At 42.3% G+C, this 24,856-nt stretch overlaps 2 protein-coding genes across 4 annotated transcripts; both read right to left on the bottom strand.

Annotated features, from left to right (window-relative positions):
• Nucleotides 1–1,201: 1,201 nt before the first annotated feature.
• Nucleotides 1,202–23,959, bottom strand: LOC144132416 (boophilin-H2-like). Of its 3 annotated transcripts, none has more exons than XM_077664812.1 (4): nucleotides 23,809–23,958; nucleotides 21,234–21,422; nucleotides 20,619–20,666; nucleotides 1,202–1,609 (listed from the first exon to the last, which is right to left on the bottom strand). In XM_077664812.1, the coding sequence occupies exons 1-4, from the start codon at nucleotides 23,849–23,851 to the stop codon at nucleotides 1,398–1,400; spliced, it is 492 nt and encodes a 163-aa protein (XP_077520938.1). In that variant the 5' UTR covers nucleotides 23,852–23,958; the 3' UTR covers nucleotides 1,202–1,397. The 3 variants fall into 3 exon arrangements, with proteins under 3 accessions (XP_077520938.1, XP_077520941.1, XP_077520940.1); XM_077664815.1 differs by having other exon boundaries at nucleotides 21,234–21,419; nucleotides 23,809–23,893; XM_077664814.1 differs by lacking the exon at nucleotides 1,202–1,609 and adding an exon at nucleotides 19,708–20,106 and having other exon boundaries at nucleotides 23,809–23,959.
• Nucleotides 1,659–5,464, bottom strand: LOC144133616 (protease inhibitor carrapatin-like). Its single transcript, XM_077666798.1, has 4 exons — nucleotides 5,311–5,464; nucleotides 2,737–2,925; nucleotides 2,122–2,169; nucleotides 1,659–1,693 (listed from the first exon to the last, which is right to left on the bottom strand). Exons 1-4 carry the CDS (start codon nucleotides 5,351–5,353, stop codon nucleotides 1,659–1,661), a joined length of 315 nt encoding a protein of 104 aa, XP_077522924.1. The 5' UTR covers nucleotides 5,354–5,464.
• Nucleotides 23,960–24,856: the final 897 nt, after the last annotated feature.

The following is a 24,856-nucleotide window of genomic DNA, read 5'->3' as shown; positions in this document are numbered from 1 at the left end:
GAGCAGAATAAAACTAAAGATAAGCTACCTTTAACTTTCCTTTCAAGCGAGGCGCTTGAGTAGGTGACGGGTACTTATATAAATAAAAGCATTGCGGAGAATATCGAAAGGAACGAACCATAGTGAGGTTTTCCGATCTTCTAGGCTCGAAATTATCAAAAGGCTTGATGCGAATAAGTGCGGCAAAGAAAGTAACTCTACTGTTGTCCTCACATCGGTGCGATTTGCATCAACGGGTGCTAGCGGACATCCACATGTAGGGTTTTCTAACTACGCAAACATGCCCCATATTCCGATTTGAGAGCATAATCTTCACTTTCCAGCAGGTGCGGAAAGGATGTGAAATTCAACAACTCGTTCAACGTTGCGGCATACGACCCTTTCCGGCCTTGCGTCTATAATTTTGCACGCGACTTTTTATATACTGTTCAGGCGTGCAGCACTGTTTTTTACAAAACCAGACATGCAAGTTGCATGTGAAATTCCTGCTAGACGTATTGGTAGGGCCATTAAATGTCTGGAAATGAGGATCAACTTTTCCAAACTAGAAATACAGATAGACGTCGTAACGTTCTTCAATTCCTGCAGGAATTTCTTTTGTACTAAATCCCAGTTTATTGAAGTTTACGCTTTGGATGGTAAGACAGTTAATTGGTCATAAATGTAAAACATAGGTGAATAAAGCTTTAATTCATGGTGCAGATATCTGCGGGGAAATGCCGTTCCTTAAAATTCAGAGCCGTTCCTGTTTTTTTTTTTCAATGTAGAGCATTCTAAATTTGTACACATACATTTTCAGATTTTAGTCGATAGTAGAACATAATCCGTGTTTGAAAGGATAATAATTTAGTGCATTTTATGAAGAATCCGAGCAGCCGTCGCACCCTTCGTTTGAAAGGAGCCAAAATAGCATTTTAGAAGGTTTATTTAGGCAGCAGCTGGTTGTTATTTTATGTGGCTACAAATGCAGCACAGGTATTTCAGCGCTAGCTATAGTCACAGCTTTGTGGGATGTCCCTGCCACCTGATGCGCATTCGCCGCTATGCAAATTACTTTTTCGGAAATGGTGGCGTTAGTTGAGCAGGAGGAAAACAGTTAAAATATGTAAGCAAAGAAATGGTCTGCTCGAAATTATTTACTTCACGCGGAGACATGGGGGAGAGCCCATTCCGAAGAGTGTCAAGCCAGATACATCGCAAACGAACAAGAGGCTGAGTAAATCAGCTTTATTAATCTGCCTCTTACACTAGTTATATCCTGCATGAATTTCCCGAGATCTCACAAAATTTTTCAGTTATTTTTAAATTGAATGTGTACGCATATGTATTATAATCTTTTAGGTCTAAGAATGTTTAGCACGTTCTTTTTCGAAAAGCAGTAAGTGCAACATGTACGTCTATGCGTGCCGGGGCATCGGCTCCCAAGGAGACTGAATGGCGCAGGCGTCCATGCACTGGCGCAGGGTCTCGAAGTTGTTCCCGTTGCTGTGGCAGCCTCCGTAGATGAACTGCCGGCATTGCTTTGTTTGAGCATCGTAGTAGAAGCGCGGGATGCTAGCCATGCAAATGCCGGAGTATGCAGGGCGACGGCACACATCAGCCACGGATGCTGAGGAAGTAAAGTTAGTCACACAATCAGCATAGAGTGATTTGCATCTTCAGTATGCTGTGGATTCCAGCTTAGTACTGGTAACTAGCAAAATATTTCAGAATTTCTTTCATTCAGACCAGAAATGTGAACTGGAGATATTCTTCGTAATTCCAAATACAATTTGCGCTGTGTAGGTGCGCTGACCATTGTCGGCTACACAAAAGACCCACCTTATCCTACGCCTCTCAAAGTGAAGTTCAGTCTTCAATTACTTATAAAAAGTGACGCTGAAAATTGTAGCTCCATTAAAATAACCTGATGATGTTCGCACCGATACACTAAAATAAATACCTACTCATCTTTTTTGCATTACTTATAGTGAGTACACAGCTTTCTGAGAACAGCCTAATTAGAGTGCATGAGTTGCCGATCTCGTCTCTCCAGTTTCTTACTATAATTTTCAGTGGATTTCTTTCTCATGTGCCATGCAGCAATAATATTAATGAATTTCAGAATATCAGTGTACATACCGAAAAGTCCACTGGGCACTCCCCAATGCCTTTCGGGCCGGAAAGAAGCTGTGAAGGGAAAATGAGAAAAGCCTTGGAGAAGATGAAGGATATAAACAAAATTCTTGATGCGTAGGAATAGGGGCATCTTGGTGCTGGGTTTTTGAAAGCTAGAGCAGCTGATAGCAGGACAAGAAAAATGGGCCGCGAGATGGCGCTTGAACAGATTTCTTCCCGTGGATAAGCAGCACTTAAACATTTGCTATCGGCCGAACCTTAGCAAAAATTGAGCAACATATAGCAAAACGCGGAAATATCTTGCAGCGAGCTGATGGCATTGTATCGACCTTATTTGTTAGAACAATGTTTTTCCGTGTAGTCGACATTTTCGGCTTCGAGCGATAAACTCTTGCTTGTGTGAAGGCGGGTGTGGCAGTTAATAATTTGTAACGCGTTAGTAATTGTTATGACATAATTATCAACGTCTGATATTTGTATTTTGCTACATAGTTGTTCACGCTGCATTGATCCAACCTTATTGAACTACGCGGGGGCACGACATGCACTCTTTAAGCTAAAAAGGTCAAGTGACCAACTGGAGTGGTCACATCTGCAACAGTTCCTTTAACCACTCACGTTTACTCGCAGAACACGTCATTTCACACTGTCGCTTGCTCTCATATCGGTTCTCGTTTCCTCCGCAGCCGCCGTAGTTGAAAAGCTCACACTTTCCAGTCCTGGCATTGAACCACCACATCGGCATCATCGCCTTGCAGGGACCGCTATCGGGCAGCTGGGTGCATCTCATGTCAAACGCAGTCGCTGCTGCAAGCAAAAAAGTAAATTTGTTTATTATTACTTCAAATACCAACTTTTTCACTTATTCAAAAAGTTCAAAACATTATTCCTTTAAATAAAAGTACATTTCTTCCGATATGACATCTACAGCTTGGTCTAGGAAAGTCAACCTGCAACTCTGGAGCGGCTTGTGCAAAATCCTAGACCGGTGTTATCTGCGTATAGTCTCTGCCAAAAAGATAAGTAGCAAAGCAACGATATATGTTTATTAGCCATACAGCGGAGAACTAATGGTACCCCTTAAGTTCTAAGGTGTGCAAAACTACAAATAGCTTGTCCTCACCTTTCGAGACCTCTTAGTCTTTGGGATGGTCGTAAGCAAATCCCGTCGCCCGTTTATCTTATGCAAAGACGGTACATCTTTATTATCAGTACAGCTGCTCGGCCACAGCAGCCACCTTTCTTATTGGCATAAACGCAAAAACGTGGGTATCTGACCGGTAATGGTGGATATCAAACTCCAATAAATTTTTAAGTATTCTAGAGACTGCACTACGACGTGCTTAATGGCTCATTTACAGCTCAACACAGTTTAGAGGTTCACGCGAATTGTTTTTCCAATGCGCTTCCTTTGCATTGCTCCATAGATCTATTCTAATCTTTACGCTTCTTTTCTTTGCTAATGCGACATGCTCTGCTTAAGAGCTCAAAACGAAAAGAGCACAGACCATCCGCAAATTTCAGACAAACGGCCTATTCAACCCATTAATGCTCTGCACCTTTGGCTGCGTGATGCAGATTATTGTCCCGACTGCCTGAAGGTCAGAGCAGACAGCGATCTCGTCGTGGAATATGTAACGCTGCCATTGCCTCTCATTGTTTCTCATAACCTCCACCTTCACTCTGGAGTGGTTTGCTGCACTTGGTCGCAAGCGATGACCTGTGCGCTTATTTCATTGGGCATAAATACTGGTCAGAAATAAAGGTATTTCGTCCTCCTCGTGTTTAGCAGCCGACTGTATTTTATCTCAGTAGAAATTTCCGGGAAGGGTAGAACCTTGCTCTATCAGGCGGACAATAATATTAACCTATATTAGGAGTACAACAATATGTATCGGTCCCAAATAATTTCTTCGAGGAGAACTTCATATAGTGGTACGTTAGCTCTAAATTGTAATAACGCATGAAGCTACGATTGCTCTTTCTTTTAGGTCATTTCAGGGGTTTCTAGAGCCGGCTAAGCATGTCCAACGATTGTCATTGAGAGTGGAGTTTGTAAATCTGAGCGTTAGATGACCCCGAATCACTTTAACTTGAATAACAGGACGAAAGAAAAATATATGTTGTTCCTGCCGTTGCTTGTATATTAAGGAGACAAAGAATTTTAGCTATGGGAAATTATTTGCTAGAGAATTTCAGAGAAGAAATGCCTGCTATTTGCTCTGTCTTTGTTTGTTTGGTGTTATTTGGGTGACGGAAAGAAATAAGTCTCACATTATTCATTATCTCCTTTCATTGTTCACCTGTTACGTTTATCAAAACCAATTATATCTCGAGTCATGATGTATGCGTATTGTACATCCAGGCCCCACAACCGAAGAAATTACATGCGACCGCTTCCCACTTTAGTTAATAGGAATGCATTCAGTGACATCAACGGAAGACAATCTCTCAAAGAGCAGTCGGAAAAAATATGACAAGTATCGCCATGCGCTCTTCACTTCCTGCTTGCATTTTTACATTTTTAGCCGAAGCGAGTGAAATGGCATAGATTTAAAAAAATAAAAGCTAAAGCAATTTTCTGAGCTTAATTCCTTTTTTCCAGGATCGCTCAAGATGCCAAACTGACTCCTACTGATGCAGTGTTGAATAAATTGAATATATAAACGAATTATTAAAGAGTGCATCAAGAATACAAGACATTTTCAACTGCTGAGCGGCGCACGTCTCCGAGAAATTTTTAGTAATAAACAAGATACACCTCTTTCTAATAAAGAACTTATTGTTTCCTGTTAGGCAGCAAAGAAGGCACTAGCAAGGCTTGTTATTCCGTTTTTTTTCGATAAACTTGCGTTAGGGTTTATTCTGTTGGGTGCTTCCTTACCTTGGCTTACAAAGCGTGAAATCGGCATGTGGAGATTATAACGAATCGCTCAGTGCGGCACCATTGTAAAAAGACTCCAGAGTGCTAAAACGTTCCCAGTCGTGTGGGAGGAGTTATCTGCAACACAATTGCAAATCGCCTGCTCGAAATCATGTTTCGTATTAGTTCACGTGGCGTACTCAGATCCCAATGATGTCATGAATAAATTAGGCAGGTTGAGTACTCTGCGGAAACTAGTCTCAAGAAACCTGTGTTATCTGAAAGCAAAGACGACGATAACAAGAACTAGCACCAAGCTCTTAACTCACCGAAAGCGGCGCTGACCACGGCAAGCAAAATGAAAACCTTCATGATGGCCACAAGTGGGGACAGCACGATGGAACCTGTCCCGCAGCGGCCGATTTTTATACCCTCTGAAACAATAGCGTGACATAAGCCTTGACGCCATCAGCCGTTAGGTGTTCTTTTCACATATGCTAGATAAAGCAGGCCAATCAGAAACCCGCCCCCATGGCCAGTGTTTTGAAAGAATTAATTCCCCTATTGAACTATTTCAAAATTTATCATTGGCGGGAGCCACGTCCAACGTCCGGTGGTGATAGCATCCACGCGGTGTCATTTGCCGGCTGTCGCAGCGAAGATAGGGCTGATGGAATGCGCTGGTAAGATATAGAGCTGAGGTACAGCACAGCATGCAAAGGTACCGCCCCTCTATAAAAATATCCGGGCGCTCCAACGACTTCAATGTAATAGGTAGAGCACTCATGCAGAGTATAATTTATATGGGCTGTGCATTGAAGTTTCTGCTGCCAAGCATAGAAGTGATGCATTTTAATAAATCCTCGAAATGTAGCCATTAAAAGTGGAATAAAACATATCTCTGCTGCGTTCTCTAAATTCTGGGAATAGTATTGTTGAACATCTATTTGCACTGTGTGCTGAGAATCCGATCGCATTATTTTTCGTTATTTGTTATTATTGTTTTTTTCGACGTTCCTTTTTGTGAACTTTACATTTATTGTAATGGGAACGATCGGCAACAGTTCAAGCGACGGCATTTTTGGTTTTAACATTTTTGGTTTTAGATGTGCAGTTTATTATAAATTTTGCATAAGGAACGCGGAAGATATAGGCCAAATGAATATCAGTCCTCTTTACGATTCTTAATATTCGGCATTTTTATTTGCTGCCTGTTTGAAAAGAAGTAATTGGTTCCAATAATACTCACATACATTTTTTTTTTGCAGTTACCTCCATCTCAATATCTCAAAAACAAACTCCAGAAAAACTCCAGAAAAATAGCAGTGAACCTTTTCAAGAAATACTCCGCTTTTAGTAGCCGAGTGGCACGCAAAAAGCGACATATTTATTACCTTTACGGGAAGTAGCCTGGCTCACTTTCTCTTCTTACTTGCTATCATCATCCTTTTCAGCGCAGAATAATAATGGACGGCAATTTAGGGGCGTTATGAAAGAAGAATTAGCTCCAACAGACACACCGAGACTTTTTCCGCGCAGATTGCATGCGTTTCCCGCAGGCAGTGAATTGAACACACACTTCCAAAATTTCATTATGGGTTGGCGCATGAGCAAGGCATATAAATTGGCAGGGTCTCCTGGCCGTCTCGTGGACTTTGCGCTTCTATACACTTTCGTCGCTGGAATGGAGGAGCTTGAGTTGCGAGCGAAGTTTTTTTCCGAAGTTCAATCTTGCACTACACCTGAGTCTGCGTAGGGGAGATAATTTTTATAGTAAAATATTTAGTTTTGGTTTAGCGTGCTTGAGTGGACTTTAGATCACTAGGCAGGCAAAGCAGTCCAGCGGGTCTAAAATTATTCATTACAAAACTAAAGCATTATTAACCAGTCTCGGCAGGGAACAGCTGTTTACAAGTGGTAGCAAGGTGCCGGAAGTGCTAAGGGAATAAATACATCCACTTAGGGCAGTCATTGAAGTGACCGCAGATCCGGATGGCGGGAATGAAGTACCTAGAAGAACAGGAATGGGATGAAGCGCATTTGGCAGGTTTTCTCGGATCATGAATTGCAGTTTACCCTTATCTCGCAAGAGAAATGCACATAAAAGCTGTGTACTTATAAGCACTCACCTCTAGGCCAAAAACGTTGAGCATAACAAAAAGTGCTAAACTTAAATTGAGTACCGCGCAAAGAGCTGTGGAAATTACATTTATCGGTGTTTTGATCAGAGACAGGAGGAGGAAAGAGTGGGACAGGAAACAGACGCTGGTTTAGATTCTCCTAGTTGAAATCAAGAATATACGGGCTTGGGCAGGTCATTTATTGCGAAGAGAAGATATGCGATGGTAATCAACGGTGATAGACTGGATTCCAAGATAAGGCAAGCCTAGCAGTGCGCGGCAGAAAATTAGGGGCGGATGAGATTAAGATGGTTGCTGGTGTAAGGTGGCCGCAGCTGGCAAAGGACACCGGGATATATGGGAGAGGCCTTTTTCTTACAGTGGGCGTAGCCAGGCTACTGATGATGAGTATCAACTTAATCTAACATGTACTGTAAATCGCGCTTTCTGCTAGTCTATGCGGTTCTTGCTGCTTTTTCGTGATGATTTATCAGATAGAGCGACTATATAGGGCCCAACCTTACTTACTTCATGAGTGTATTTTATAACGCGGGTCAGAGCAAAAGTCTGTGAACGGAGTCCAAAAATGTCGGCATTTCTTCAGGAGCCGGTCCTCCAGGAAGGTAAGATTATGTGGAATGGAATTAGCCATGCACGCTTGAAAGTGCTCTGCATATCAGGCTGTTGTTCCAAAGATTACGAGAATAGAATAATTGAACCAGGCACTGCACGAGAAGTTTTGCACTGGCAGCGAAACCTAAAATTTTGTGCGAATAGACAGACCATTAGATAAACCACTAGATAAATTTCTGCACATCATACGTCTTACGACTATTAACGACGGCGTGATTTTTATTGAATAGTCAACAAATTGTCAACAACTTCTCCTGAACGCTGCTGAAAAGCAATCGCATGGAGCATTTACTATTTGATGCGCGTTTCTTTCCGTCCTGCCTCACATTATGAAATTATAACATTTCATCGCGCCATGCATATTTATGACGCCATTGCACAGTTTTTGCAGAGAATAATGCACCGCTATAAGAACAACGCGAGAAGTTTCGCCACCAGATTTTCAGGCGATGCCAGTCTAGACAATGATGAGATAGCGGCCTCCCGCGGAGCACCGGATGCCAGGCTTGATTTATGATTGCTGACCTCGATGGCTTCGCCGAATCGCCGAGATAGTAATACGGGGAATTCATTGCAAGCTCCAAAAGAAAAGACACAGGGAGGGTGTGATTACAGCGGTCACGATAATATAATGCAACATGAGCGCAACATCCAGGCACAGCTGTCATTGGACGAGAAAAAGGAACGTGTCCAACATCTGATGTGCAATCTCATTCATGGAGGAATCTGTAAGCTCTTCAGGAGAAAGAATGTCTACAGGATTGTGTTGTAATGATTCCCTGTCTACCGTTGGAGGACCGCTGGGAAATTCCGCTCCGCCTTTGCAGCCGACACGAGGAAAGCTTCTAACCACGTCTAAAAGCAAAATGATTACTGATGTTAAAGATATGTATGTTTGTGCGCAAATAAAGCGAGGAACAAACTTACCGCAATTTTAAATTTTACATCTGTTTATGCCTTGCTGTGAGGAACAGAAATATTTAAGATAAAGCTAAGAGGTACGTGGCAGTCTCGTACTCCATCAATATCCTGCGTAGATAGGCGGTTTTGAGTAAGGCCCGGTTCACCCCAATCTTGCACCCTTAGCCAGTTTGTCAAAAATGCCGTTATATCTGAAGGCTGACAGCATATCAGCCTTCACGAAAATATGCATTGCCAGAGCAAAAACTTTAAGGCGCAACCCGGTAATTGAAAGAAGTCTACATTTTCCACACCGGTGTTCTGGGTTAATATTTGTTTTAAGCTTGTATGTACTCTTCTTCTTACCTATAGGTTATCGTCATAACCTCAACATAAACGCGAATAGTGCATTTCATAAGCGAGAGGACAGAACAAAAGGACGGTCCGGGCCTCCCTTCAGTGCTGTGCGAGCACTGTTTTATGAGCGCGGCTCACACAAACAACACCTTGCCCCCGGGCGGTGAAAAATTATGACAGCTCAAGCGCAGTGCAAGGAAAAAAACCGGCAATCAGCTTATTGTTTTACATTTTACAAGGACTTCTGTAGATGTTTGCAGTCATTAACATCATAACAAATCAATAAACCCTTTAGGGCTTTCTGCTTGACGCAACATAACATGACAGTAAATTATTATTTGGCTTAGGCACTTGTCTTTTCATTACTTTATGCTTTAGGCTCAGCACGCATTGCGCCGCATATTTTACATGAAAGACAATTCGCATTCTGCGATGGTATATAGAGAGCTTTGAACCAATTTTCTTTCGCCCACCTGTTTTTCCCTTTCACCCACCTTTCGCCCTGTTTTTCGAACAGTCGTCGAAGAAAAATTTAGGTGGGCGTTATTTGAACCTCGTGCCAAATATTCGAAAAGTATTCCATTAGGTTGAGAGAAATTTTATTCGCTCCGAATAATCCAATAGGAGGATGTTCAGATCGCTGTTCGAAATATTCGAATAGTCGCGCACCCATTCTTCTTAATAATCACAAAGAACTCTCCTTTTTACCAGGGAGTAACTCCGCTTCACAAAGCACGCAACGAACACTGGGCACGTCTCTCAATATATGCTTCACGTAAAATATATATCAGCGCTGAAATGGAATGTTTAGATGAAATCAATACCAAACGAAACTAATGAAAACTTAGTTACTATATAAGGAATAAAAATTGAGCCCTGGGTATGTTTGATTGAAAGCATAGCGGACCGTCTGAACAGTGTACTAGCCGCCGCGGTGGCTCCGTGGTTATGGTGTTCGGCTGCTGACCCGAAACACGCAGGTTCGATCCTGGCCGGGAAACTATAGGTTCCTGGCGTTCCTCATAGCCTGAGCCTGTTTGAGACGTTAAACCTCATAAACTGTTTGAGACGTTAAACCTAATAAGAAACCGGTCGCATCGACAATCTGATAAAATTTTGGAAATGAACGAAGGGACAATGGGTGGACTGCGCATACATTTGAAACGTTTGGGAAGAAATTTTGTCGGAAACGTTTGCGCATGTTTCGACTGAGTGTGCAAATTTCATGAAACAGGAGAAGAAAAAATAAAGAGATCAAAACTTTAATGGCAGAGATTTACGGCTACTGGGAGAACTTGAAAAAGGAGAAATTCTTATTGTTGGGTACAAGCGCCATAAATATCAATAATAAATTCGCATTAGGAATCACCACTTAAGCTAATTCTTACCTGCGTTTCCCTAATAACTGACAAAGGAGTACAACCTCTTACTCTGAGTATCAAGATATTCTGTGGAAGCACTGAACATTCTCTTAGGACAGTTGAAGGCACTGCAAGATAAAAATTAGGCGCATTAGAAGCGTTCGTTTTCAAATCATGTGCCATGGAACCGATGAAAAGGGAGAAATAGTTTATTGGAAAAGGATAGCAATAGCACGGCTGGCTCCTAACACATCTGGCAGCCAAATGTTTCAGTAATAGAAGTTTGATTAAGTCTGGTGCTGTGATCGCGGTTATAGGGAACGGGGAGGGTGGGAGGAGTTGTCGTTCGCTGTTGCTGTCATTTCATTCTTTTCATATCCCTCGTGCATAAAGCTTAGAAATATGCGCATGCGCACGTTCATCACCACATAATTACCTTGGATATTATGTCATCTCAAAGGTCATATTGCCCCCTAAACGCTGCCTCTGTCTTTCGCGCTAATCTCTATAAAGCATTGAAGGCGGTTCTGAAGAGGCGCCAGTAAATTGCAGCGGAGCTTGAAGTTTGCCATACTTTCATCGCGCACCACAAACACATTTCATAATGATGCATGTGATCCTACCTGCGAGTACTCTGTATGCTGATTTTGAATTAGAAAATTTGATATGACAGAGCACTTTATCTACGTTTCCTTAGCGCTTATGTCTCTTAATACTGTATCGTATTCTGTCAAGATCACCTAAGGTAGCTCATTCTTCAACTGTTTTTTCATATGGAAGAAAAGGTGCTCCTTAATCTCGCCTTTGAGAAATGTGAGACTCTCGCCCTGGCACAGACGAGTGAGAGATTTAAGTGAATGTCAGCATTCGAGCAAAATCAGAAACTTCAAAAACTTATGAATGACTATATAGCGACATTTATAGTCGCGCAATTCAGTCCAACGCGGCTATATTTTAAGACAACAAATAGTCTAAAGAAGCCTAAATTGTTCGGTACGGCAAACAATTGGCGTTCTTTGGCAAAACAGCGCTCAAAGTAACATGACTGGCAAGAACACAGACACAGCGCTGTCTGTGTCCTGATACTCAGCCCGCTCTTTTGCCAAGAGTCATGCGCCAGTTGGACCGGCTACTTTCCGTGTTGATGTTTTTTTTTGTCGACTGAAGAGCGCTAAGACGACTACGAGAAAAAGCAGACGCGCAGGCTCAAATAGAGTGCGGCGAGACTTTTAAAGCGAAAGCTTTAGTGGCAAGCACAAGCGAGCAAACTTGGCTCTGAAAAACGTATCGTCACAACTACATTACGCCACCTGACGTGGCGCTGTTGCAATAGCAACGAATCACGTGACTTCACCACACCGTCGAGCCGAGTCTTCGCCGTCACTGCGCCGGGGCTCCACAGCCGCGGAACGGCTGCTGTCTGACCACGTGATCTCGTCGAGCCTCAGCTGAATAAAAAAAAAAAGAGCTACAGCTTAACTTCTGCTGAACCTTGTTAGAGAGCGAAAGCTTTGGTGTATCGTGCAAGTAGACGCGGCGTGGCATCTGTAACGTTGAGTGCATTCTGCACACTGGACAGGCAGCGCACCCACCCTGCCACAGTGACAGAAGGCAATTAGATTAATGGTTGATCGCGAGATGCTGGTCACCCAATGAACGCTCCGGCCTATTGCTGCAGTGTCGCGTGTCTGCCACAACGTTGTCAGCGCCAATGCATGCAGCTTACATATCTCTCTCACCACCACCATTTACCTCAAGGCACCATCGAGGCGTCCACCTTCCCAGGGAGCCAGTTATGCGTTCTTCCTTTGCTCAATATCATCATCGTCAACGCCAATAAACACAAGAAGCGCAGGTAGCTTTCGCTTCGTATATCCTGCCTTACATGAGCAAATCCACAGAAACATCAAAATTAGAGCGTTCAATACAAACGACTAAGGTAAGATGCTACAAACGGTAGCATCTGATTGTCCGGAAGCATCCGAAGGCGGTCAGAGTGGTTAAGAGAACAAACGCGGGTTAATGACGTCCTTGTCGAAATCAAGAACAAGATAAGGGCTTGGGCAGGGCATGTAATGCAAAGGCAAGGCAACCGCTGGTCCTTAAGGCTAACGGAGTGGGTCCAAGAGAAGGGAAGCCTAGTAGGGGGCGGCAGAAAGTTAGGAGGGCGGATGAGATTAAGAAGTTTGCGGGGATAGGATGATCTCGGTACGCAAAGGGTCGGGTTAATTAGAGAGACACGGGAGAGGCCTTTGCCCCCTGCTTTAGGCGCTGTCAGGCTGATGACTGTGATGATGAGGATCGTCTCATGTTTTCCGTGATATATCCTCATTGCGAACTCGCGAGCATTGTCTTTTTTTTGTTCCGCTCCTGTACATCTTGTGATCATTTGCCTCCAGGTGAAACTGAGTGATAGCAAGCATTTCGATTGCAAGCAAAATTATTATTATTATTAATAATTGGTTTTCGGGGTAAGGAGTAGGCGCAGTATCTGCCTTATATATCGTAGGACACCTGAACCGCGCCGTAAGGGAAGGGAGGAAGGAGCGAGTGAAAGAAGAAAAAAGAAAGAAAAAGGTGCCGTAGTGGAGGGCTCCAAAAGCAGAGAACAACTGGGTACACCAAAAATTCCGCACCAAGGCTTGGTTTTAATTTTCAACGAAACGACATCAGGGAGCCTGAAATCCTTTGTTATTTTCGAGCAAACTCTTTGAGCAGTGTGTGTACATGAGTTCTTTTTTCAGTGTATGTTCTGGCAACTGTAACGAAAAATCCGCGGAACAAATTAAGACAGCTGAACGAGCGACGCCACTGCCTTCCGACGGACAGGCAGAGAAACAAGCTCCCTTTAGTAAAACTTACATTATATTTAAATTTTTATTCGTCCATAGATGTTATTGCGTACTGAGCTGTTGGCCTGAAACGCCAAGCGGTGAAACAAGGACGTCGGGTGTCTGTCCGAGTCTCGTTTCTCTGCAGTGCGCTAATGGAGTGCCTTGCGGCGTTATCAGGTGGCGTTCAAGTGAGCTTGTTATCTTATCTGTTTCGGCACTCAGACGCCTCAGTGTGAGCTTTCCGCGCGAGGAAGTTCGTATGCTTCTACTTTTCCTGGCGTTTTCATCTCGGCAACGCACTAGGTATCGTTTCCGGGCCATGGGAAAATGCTATTATTGGATGAAACTGGGCATAAAAAATTATAACTTTCATTCGGAAACGAAACGAAAATCTAGCCTAAATTTGACGCAGCGAATGCTGTTTGACACAATTGGGGATGATCTGCCCCCGCAGCTTTTCCTTAATTCAATAACACTTCTGTTGGGCCTAGTTGGTGCATGATCATACTATACCGATTATCGATGAGCGCATCATGTTTCTCTCGTTTTCTTATGTTTCTCTAATGTTTTGCGCACATCTATGATTGACATAGTATTCTCTTATTAGTAAAGAAAAATTGTCCCCGTATATAGTTACGATTTTAGTGAATTTTTTCGTGTCCAGATGAGCAGTACTCCAAAAAGTATTTAACAGAGTACACAACAGCCGACTGTTCGAGAAGGAAAATGGAGCAATAGATATGCAACAACAAATATACTATTAAGAATGGATGTTGCCAATAATGTACCTGCTGCGACATGGAAATAAGCGCTAAAAAAACACAAGGAAGAACGAAAATGTACTTCCGGGACACAGAACGGCATCTTTTCGTTGTCTCTGCAGTTTGTTGACGCTAGTTACCACGTCGTAGTTAGTTAATCAAAAGCGCCAAACTAACCCGACTTTCTTTTTTTTATCACTTTGCCAATAATACTAAAACATCGATCCTTTTTTAATTATTCTGATTCACGAAAATTATAATCGACAGGTATATTTCATACCAGATCTGGTGTGCACACTGGCTATTTGTAATCGACCAATACGGAGGGGACCAAATGCGCTTATTTCTTAAATGGAGGCCATTATCCGCAGAACGCAAACGAGCCACCACCATCGCATTTGTGCAGGTCACGTTAACCTTCTTGGCGTTGATAGTTAATATGCCGAGACAACAACAGCAGAGAAGCTACACTATACATTGCTTCTTAATGTAACAAGAGTGGCTCCCAAGCTGAAAGGCGGTCAGTGTCGCTATCGCGCTTGAGGCTTTTAGAGAACATTGGTCTCATAGAAGAATGGTAGAGACGCCGTCATTGAACTGAGTGACTTTGGCGGAGCTATTGCCAACAGGACGCTGCAAGGTAAATCCCCCTGGGCATTTAAACCAGCTCTTCCATGGCCCTTCAAACCTAACCACTGTTAACGAAAATTCTCGAAAAAACAAAACAGCTAATTAAAACATGAATAGAAACAATAATTATGGACAGATATCAAGAAAATCAGATTGCCCACTCAGTAACAAATATATGCACAGTAAAAGTACTAGTTTAAAGTTTCTTACACGGTATTTCACTTCTGCCATTTCGGGGGATGCTCCATTTGGCTTAGCCAATGTGACAAAAGTGGATGAATATTAGACATGATCAGTGTAGGGCTTATCGCGGCTGCCTGATAAGAGCACTACCCTCACCATCATCGCAAAGCATTGTCGTATTCTCAAACCACTGTAATGTTCCAAATGAGACGCTTATGAATATTTAAAGCTCGTACTCAGCCAATGACAGGAGCACAATGAGAGATGTAACGGTTTTACTGAACACAGTAGGTCGTGATAGCGACGCCAATTATATCTTTAAAATGTTTCCAGCGCTTTTTTCTGCTATATGCTTAGGCTCACAGAGTAACAATAAAAAGACATAGAGAATATCCATGAGCCAAAACCGATATGGTCCTTCGTAATGGAAACATTACAGGCTAAATAAAAGCAAACTATAGACGCTGGCCTTTATGGACCTGTGTGGCCCTGTCTATAGGCTGAATAAAAGGTTTAAGGTCACATATAGTAAACATTATAGCTAGTAGTCAATAATAAACAAGTGTGTGAATAAACAATAGCACTACAGATTAGATTTGCGCATCACGGAATAGTTGTAATACTTTTTGGAGGCGATTGTGTTCTGTACGCTACCGTCAGCTAACCCTAGGATCAAGAACTCCTTAACGCGAATCTTAGCAATATTCACAGCTGGTGCGAAATGTGGGAAATGGCTCTTAGCATAAAAACAATGCTCTGTTCTTCGCGCCTCAAACAAGAGACAATCAATACACCGCACATACAATATTGGCGGGGACGTAATTAACAACTTATACTCTGTAAATATCTAGGAGTCACAATAACATCAGCTTTAACCTGGAACAAACATATTGATAACATATGGGACCCCTACACCGAAACAAATATAGCAAATTTGGAAAAGGTGCAGAGAATGGTCGTCTATTTTATTTGCAACCGCTAGAGACGAATAGATAGCGTAGCACAAATGGTTAATCACTTGAAATTTCAGAGCCTCCAATCTAGACGCACAGAATACAGGCTTAAATTATTATACATCCTGTACAGTAACAAGACGCAGATAAACGACAATCTTACCGCTGTATCACGAGCTAACACACGCTTTATCCACGGGAAATTTTTAATAAATACCGGATTGAGACGATTTGTTAAAATATTGTTATTTTCCTAAGACTGTGTTCAACTGGAATAGGCTGTCTCAGAATCTTGTTGATTGTCGGGATGGAGTTTTTTGCCGCTTTGAAAAGTATGAATGTTTAAATTTTTCGTTTCCTTTGTTTTTTATTTGTGGTATCGTTCATGCGTGTTCCCCACTCCTGCTTGGAATTAAGAAGGGGTCTACAGTATTCCTAAATAGATAACTAAACTAAATAATACAGAAAATTACTCCCAGACATCTTGCTGTTAGACATTTTATGCCTGACACCAAACATCCCTCCTGGATAAGATCTTTTTTTAAACATGCCTGTTTCATTCCACCGTACATTTCTTGTGTCCTGCCCCAAATATTAGCGCATGGCTTTTTGCTCCTGATTCCTTAATTTATGAAAATGCAGTGACTAACAAAAACTTGAAGTTTTTGAGCGCCGCCCTGATCGTGGTTTGAAAGCCGTGTGAAAGAAGGGAATTGAAGAAAATTGGGAAAACAAGTGCGAGACTTAGGATCAGGAACACAATGAAGTGTGAACTTGATATTAATAAATCTGTGTTGTTTTTGTAACATAGTATCCAGTTAAACTGAATCTCATACATCGCCAGAAACTTGACATTCGCGTTTGAAAATCTGGCTATACTTGTCATCAATTAAGTCTGAAATTCTTTTTGCAAAAACGTAAAAGTGCCGAGTTCAAATGAATCTCATGCATGGGCAGAAATTGGACATTTCCGTTTAAAAATGTGGTTATATACCAAATAAATATTTGTACTGCGTTTTTATATGTACCGACCTTATAAGAACTTTTTCATTATCTGGTTGTTTAGGCGACTTGCGGAATCGAAACGGAGAGCCGATTGACTTACCGCACAAATTCGATTACGTGCCTACGAAATTCTTCTGTATACGTACCTTATTAAAATAATATCGGTAACGAACTGCAGTAAACCTTCTTTTCCTGCTGCCTAGCGCCTACTTTTATAGGAAATATGACAGATTCCCGAGGATTGCTTCTTAATAGGCTAGAAATGCGTAAATGTGCCACATCCTAGGATTCCATTAGGTAAGATTAACCGACCCCTTCTTGTTGAGTACTGTATCAAGATAAAGGGCTCTGTTTATTTAATTACCCTATTCTTTTGTGAGGTCATATATGATTTTCTCGTAAAAAAGGGGAAATACTTTGCTTCTTTAAGCTCCTGAAGACTTTGGAAATGATAGTAAACAGGTTTGAGAATTATAATATGGCAAGTTTATTAGAAAAAAGTCGCGCGTATATGTGCCATTGGCACATTTCGTGGCTCTCGGAGCTGAGACAACACTGCCCCTTGTGTCATGAAGGCACCATCTTGAGGTCACTTATGTACCTATTTAGTGTGAAAGGCACCATACAAGTGGCACACTAGGGCACCTTGCATACCCACGCATGAACTTTGTGCGGACCTCCTTTTTTGTGCACCTTCGCCTTGTGGGCACTTTTTGTGATTGTGGCTGCTGCCTGTGAACCGGATTTCTTCCGACACTCCAACCATATTTGGAAGTTTTTCAGCCCTCCTTGTTCTCCCGGAGTGGTCCAGTGCTAGTGTAGTGCCTGAAGTATTGTCTACTTATGAGTTGCCGTCCCTGAAACAGGCCGGAGCCACAAGTATGTTATGGCATTGTTGCTGCTGTATGACAGAAGAGTTGAAGAGAAAATAAAATATCCTATACCAGGACATCTTGGAAAGCCCATGAGAAGTGTAGGCATTTCTCTTCTGGTCAAACTTGTCCACGGCCCCCATCGACATGTTGTAGTCTGTTAGTGCTTTTGGGCCGATGACATCCACCGAAGAACCATTGGCAAGTTTCTGCGATACTTCCACAGTCTCAGGATTGTCGAAATTGGCCAAGAGGTGAACATCTTTAGGGTCATGACCCTGATAGGCTGTGACCTGACCTTTGGAGCGCCATAGCTATTCTCCCTTCTTCAGCTTGTTGTTTCGCTTCAATTCCTCGTGCAAGTGCTTTCTGTTTGTGCGAATCGTCCCTGCGGCTAGGATTCTCCTCTGAGCGAGAGTTTCCATTAGTCGAGTGCTGGTAAAGTAGTTTTCAAAGAACAGCCGCGTTCCAGGCTGCACGTTCTCTGACAGAGAAAGTACGACATGCTCATCAAGGATTTCATTGAATGGTCTTCCTGCGTTCTTGCCTTCATACGCCTGAAATTTCCCATATAGCTCGTCTTTGAGTCTGCCCTGCACCAAACTTTATAGCCGCTCTTTATGGGCTTCATTAGAACGTACTGTTTCATACTAGATCTTCCTCTGGAAGCTACCATGCTTTCGTTAATTGCCTGGTGAGATGACAACGAGTATTCTTACTGAATGTTTTGTGTATTTTATCAGTGAGGGGACGCAGTTTAGCAAGACTGTCATAACCATCATCCCCTCTATTTTTTCCTTTGCTTGGGTCGGTTTCTGTGAACAACGCGCTTACAAACATCACGTTCAAGGTCTTTCGGTCGCTCGGTCGGTCAGTCTCTCAGTGCTTCTTGAAATGGCGTTGACTGAGCAGAATAAAACTAAAGATAAGCTACCTTTACTTTCCTTTCAAGCGAGGCGCTTGCGTAGGTGACGGGTACTTATATAAATAAAAGCATTGCGGAGAATATCGAAAGGAACGAACCATAGTGAGGTTTTCAGATCTTCTAGGCTCGAAATTATCAAAAGGCTTCATGCGAATAAGTGCGCCAAAGAAAGTAACTCTACTGTTGTCCTCACATCGGTGCGATTTGCATCAACGGGTGCTAGCGGACATCCAAATGTAGGGTTTTCTAACTACGCAAACATGCCCCATATTCCGATTTAAGAGCATAATCTTCACTTTCCAGCAGGTGCGGAAAGGATGTGAAATTCAACAACTCGTTCCACGTTGCGGCATACGACCCTTTCCGGCCTTGCGTCTATAATTTTGCACGCGACTTTTTATATACTGTTCAGGCGTGCAGCACTGTTTTTTCCAAAACCAGAGATGCCAGTTGCATGTGAAATTCCTGCTAGACGTATTGGTAGGGCCATTAAATGTCTGGAAATGAGGATCAACTTTTCCAAACTAGAAATACAGATAGACGTCGTAACGTTCTTCAATTCCTGCAGGAATTTCTTTTGTACTATATCACAGTTTATTGAAGTTTACGCTTTGGATAGTAAGACAGTTAATTGGTCATAAATGTAAAACATAGGTGAATAAAGCTTCAATTCATGGTGCAGATATCTGCGGGGAAATGCCGTTCCTTAAAATTCGGAGCCGTTCCTGTTTTTTTTTTTTTCAAGGTAGAGCATTCTAAATTTGTACACATACATTTTCAGATTTTAGTCGATAGTAGAACATAACCCGTGTTTGAAAGGATAATAATTTAGTGCATTTTATGAAGAAACCGAGCAGCCGTCGCACCCTTCGTTTGAAAGGAGCCAAAATAGCATTTTAGAAGGTTTATTTAGGCAGCAGCTGGTTGTTATTTTATGTGGCTACAAATGCAGCACAGGTATTTCAGCGCCAGCTATAGTCACAGCTCTGTGGGAAGTCCCTGCCACCTGATGCGCATTCGCCGCTATGCAAATTACTTTTTCGGAAATGGTGGCGTTAGTTGAGCAGGAGGAAAACAGTTAAAATATCTAAGCAAAGAAATGGTCTGCTCGAAATTATTTACTTCACGCGGAGACATGGGGGAGAGCCCATTCCGAAGAGTGTCAAGCCAAATACATCGCAAACGAACAAGAGGCTGAGTAAATCAGCTTTATTAATCTGCCTCTTACACTAGTTATATCCTGCATGAATTTCCCGAGATCTCACAGAATTTTTCAGTTATTTTTAAATTGAATGTGTACGCATATGTGTTATAATCTTTTAGGTCTAAGAATGTTTAGCACCTTCTTTTTCGAAAAGCAGTAAGTGCAACATGTACGTCTATGCGTGCCGACGCATCGGCTCCCAAGGAGACTGAATGGCGCAGGCGTCCATGCACTGGCGCAGGGTCTCGAAGTTGTTCCCGTTGCTGTGGCAGCCTCCGTAGATGAACTGCCGGCATTGCTTTGTTTGAGCATCGTAGTAGAAGCGCGGGATGCTAGCCATGCAAGGGCCGGAGTATGGAGGGCGACGGCACCCATCAGCCACGGATGCTGAGGAAGTAAAGTTAGTTACACAATCAGCATAGAGTCATTTGCATCTTCAGTATGCTGTGGATTCCAGCTTAGTACTGGTAACTAGCAAAATATTTCAGAATTTCTTTCATTCAGACCAGAAATGTGAACTGGAGATATTCGTCGTAATTCTAAATACAATTTGCGATGTATAGGTGCGCTGACCATTGTCGGCTACACAAAAGACCCACCTTATCCTACGCCTCTCAAAGTGAAGTGCACTCTTCAATTACTTATAAAAAGTGACGCTGAAAATTGTAGCTCCATTAAAATAACCTGATGATGTTCGCACCGATACACTAAAATAAATACCTACTCATCTTTTTTGCATTACTTATAGTGAGTACACAGCTTTCTGAGAACAGCCTAATTAGAGTGCATGAATGGCCGATCTCGTCTCTCCAGTTTCTTACTATAATTTTCAGTGGATTTCTTTCTCATGTGCCATGCAGAAATAATATTAATGAAGTTCAGAATATCAGTGTACATACCGAACAGTCCACTGGGCACTCCCCAATGCCTTTCGGGCCAGAAAGAAGCTGTGAAGGGAAAATGAGAAAAGCCTTGGAGAAGATGAAGGATATAAACAAAATTCTTGATGCGTAGGAATAGGGGCATCTTGGTGCTGGGTTTTTGAAAGCTAGAGCAGCTGATAGCAGGACAAGAAAAGTGGGCCGCGAGATGGCGCTTCAACTGATTTCTTCCCGTGGATAAGCAGCACTTAAACATTTGCTATCGGCCGAATCTTAGCAAAAATTGAGCAACATACAGCAAAACGCGGAAATATCTTGCAGCGAGCTGATGGCATTGTATCGACCTTATTTGCTAGAACAATGTTTTTCCATGTAGTCGACATTTTCGGCTTCGAGCGATAAACTCTTGCTTGTGTGAAGGCGGGTGTGGCAGTTAATAATTTGTAACGCGTTAGTAATTGATATGACATAATTATCAACGTCTCATATTTGTATTTTGCTACATAGTTGTTCACGCTGCATTGCTCCAACCTTAGTGAACTACGCGGGGACACGACACGCACTCTTTAAGCTAAAAAGGTCAAGTGACCAACTGGAGTGGTCACATCTGCAACAGTTCCTTTAACCACTCACGTTTACTCGCAGAACACGTCATTTCACACTGTCGCTTGCTCTCATATCGGTTCTCGTTTCCTCCGCAGCCGCCGTAGTTGAAAAGCTCGCACTTTCCAGTCCTGGCATTGAACCACCACATCGGCATCATCGCCTTGCAGGGACCGCTATCGGGCAGCTGGGTGCATCTCATGTCAAACGCAGTCGCTGCTGCAAGCAAAATAAGTAAATTTGTTTATTATTACTTCAAATACCACCTTTTTCACTTATTCAAAAAGTTCAAAACATTATTCCTTTAAATAAAAGTACATTTCTTCCGATATGACATCTACAGCTTGGTCTAGGAAAGTCAACCTGCAACTCTGGAGCGGCTTGTGCAAAATCCTAGACCGGTGTTATCTGCGTATAGTCTCTGCCAAAAAGATAAGTAGCAAAGCAACGATATATGTTTATTAGCCATACAGCGGAGAACTAATGGTACCCATTAAGTTCTAAGGTGTGCAAAACTACAAATAGCTTGTACTCACCTTTCGAGACCTCTTAGTCTTTGGGATGGTCGTAAGCAAATCCCGTCGCCCGTTTATCTTATGCAAAGACGGTACATCTTTATTATCAGTACAGCTGCTCGGCCACAGCAGCCACCTTTCTTATTGGCATAAACGCAAGAACGTGGGTATCTGACCGGCAATGGTGGATATCAAACTCCAATAAATTTTTAAGTATTCTAGAGACTGCACTACGACGTGCTTAATGGCTCATTTACAGCTCAACACAGTTTAGAGGTTCACGCGAATTGTTTTTCCAATGCGCTTCCTTTGCATTGCTCCATAGATCTATTCTAATCTTTACGCTTCTTTTCTTTGCTAATGCGACATGCTCTGCTTAAGAGCTCAAAACGAAAAGAGCAAAGACCATCCGCAAATTTCAGACAAACGGCCTATTCAACCCATTAATGCTCTGCACCTTTGGCTGCGTGAAGCAGATTATTGTCCCGACTGCCCGAAGGTCAGAGCAGACAGCGAACTCGTCGTGGAATATGTAACGCTGCCATTGCCTCTCATTGTTTCTCATAACCTCCACCTTCACTCTGGAGTGGTTTGCTGCACTTGGTCTGAAGCGATGACCAGTGCGCTTATTTCATTGGGCATAAATACTGGTCAGAAATAAAGTTATTTCGTCCTCCTCGTGTTTAGCAGCCGACTGTATTTTATCTCAGTAGAAATTTCCGGGAAGGGTATAACCTTGCTCTATCAGGCGGATAATAATATTAACCTATATTAGGAGTACAACAATATGTATCGGTCCCAAATAATTTCTTCGAGGAGAGTTTCATCTTTGGGTACGTTAGCTCTAAATTGTAATAACGCATAAAGCTACGACTGCTCTTTCTTTTAGGCCATATCGGGGGTTCCTGGAGCCGGCAAAGCATGTCCAACGATTGTCATTGAGAGTGGAGTTTGTAAATCTGAGCGTTAGATGACCCCGAAATACTTACCTTGAATAACAGGACGAAAGAAAAATATATTTTGTTCCTGCCATTGCTTGTATATTAAGGAGACAAAGGATTTTAGCTATGGAAAATTATTTGCTAGAGAATTCCATAGAAGAAATGCGTTCTATTTGCTCTGTCTTTGTTTGTTTGGTGTTATTTGGGTGACGGAAAGAAATAAGCCTCACATTATTCATTATCTCCTTTCATTGTTCACCTGTTACGTTTATCAAAAACAATTATATCTCGAGTCATGATGTATGCGTATTGTACATCCAGGCCCCACAACCGAAGAAATTACATGCGACCGCTTCCCACTTTAGTTAATAGGAATGCATTCAGTGACATCAACGGAAGACAATCTCTCAAAGAGCAGTCGCAAAGAATATGACAAGTATCGCCATGCGCTCTTCACTTCCTGCTTGCATTTTTACATTTTTAGCCGAAGCGAGTGAAATGGCATAGATTTAAAAAAATAAAAGCTAAAGCAATTTTCTGAGCTTAATTACTTTTTTCCAGGATCGCTCAAGATGTCAAACTGACTCCTACTGATGCAGTGTTGAATGAATTGAATATACAAACGAATGATTAAAGAGTGCATCAAGAATACAGACATTTTCAACTGCTGAGCGGCGCACGTCTCCGAGAAATTTTTAGTAATAAACAAGATACACCTCTTTCTAATAAAGAACTTATTGTTTCCTGTTAGGCAGCTATGAAGGCACTAGCAAGGCTTGTTATTCCGTTTTTTTTTTCGATAAACTTGCGTTAGGGTTTATTCTGTTGGGTGCTTGCTTACCTTGGCTTACAAAGCGTGAAATCGGCATGTGGAGATTATAACGAATCGCTCAGTGCGGCACCATTGTAAAAAGACTCCAGAGTGCTAAAACGTTCCCAGTCGTGTGGGAGGAGTTATCTGCAACACAATTGCAAATCGCCTGCTCGAAATCATGTTTCCTATCAGTTCACGTGGCGTACTCAGATCCCAATGATGTCATGAACAAATTAGGCAGGTTGAGTACTCTGCGGAAACTAGTCTCAAGAAACCTGTGTTATCTGAAAGCAAAGACGACGATAACAAGAACTAGCACCAAGCTCTTAACTCACCGAAAGCGGCGCTGACCACGGCAAGCAAAATGAAGACCTTCATGATGGCCACAAGTGGGGACAGCACGATGGAACCTGTCCCGCAGCGGCCGATTTTTATAGCCTCTGAAACAATAGCGTGACATAAGCCTTGACGCCATCAGCCGTTAGGTGTTCTTTTCACATATGCTAGATAAAGCAGGCCAATCAGAAACCCGCCCCCATGGCCAGTGTTTTGAAAGAATTAATTCCCCTATTGAACTATTTCAAAATTTATCATTGGCGGGAGCCACGTCCAACGTCCGGTGGGGGTAGCATCCACGCGGTGTCATTTGCCGGCTGTCGCAGCGAAGATAGGGCTGATGGAATGCGCTGGTAAGATATAGAGCTGAGGTACAGCACTGCATACAAAGGTACCGCCCCTCTATAGAAATATCCGGGTGCTCCAACGACTTCAATGTAATAGGTAGAGCACTCATGCAGAGTATAATTTATATGGGCAGTACATTGAAGTTTCTGCTGCCAAGCATAGAAGTGATGCATTTTAATAAATCCTCGAAATGTAGCCATTAAAAGTGGAATAAAACATATCTCTGCTGCGTTCTCTAAATTCTGGGAATAGTTTTGTTGAACATCTATTTGCACTGTGTGCTGAGAATCCGCTGATCGCATTATTTTTCGTTATTTGTTATTATTATTTTTTTCGACGTTCCTTTTTGCGAACTTTACATTTATTGTAATGGGAACGATCGGCAGCAGTTCAAGCGACGGCATTTTTGGTTTTAACATTTTTGGTTTTAGATGTGCAGTTTATTATAAATTTTGCATAAGGAACGCGGAAGATATAGGCCAAATGAATATCAGTCCTCTTTACGATTCTTAATATTCGGCATTTTTATTTGCTGCCTGTTTGAAAAGAAGTAATTGGTTCCAATATCACTCACATACATTTTTTTTTTGCAGTTACCTCCATCTCAAGATCTCAAAAACAAACTCCAGAAAAATAGCAGTGAACCTTTTCAAGAAATACTCCGCTTTTAGTAGCCGAGTGGCACGCAAAAAGCGACAT

This window comes from Amblyomma americanum, chromosome 5 (genome assembly GCF_052857255.1).
Source record: "Amblyomma americanum isolate KBUSLIRL-KWMA chromosome 5, ASM5285725v1, whole genome shotgun sequence".
In the NCBI taxonomy this organism is placed as follows: Eukaryota; Metazoa; Arthropoda; class Arachnida; order Ixodida; family Ixodidae; genus Amblyomma; species Amblyomma americanum.
The sequence above is the reverse complement of the archived record's forward strand: the minus strand, read 5'-3'. Positions and strand labels throughout refer to the sequence as shown.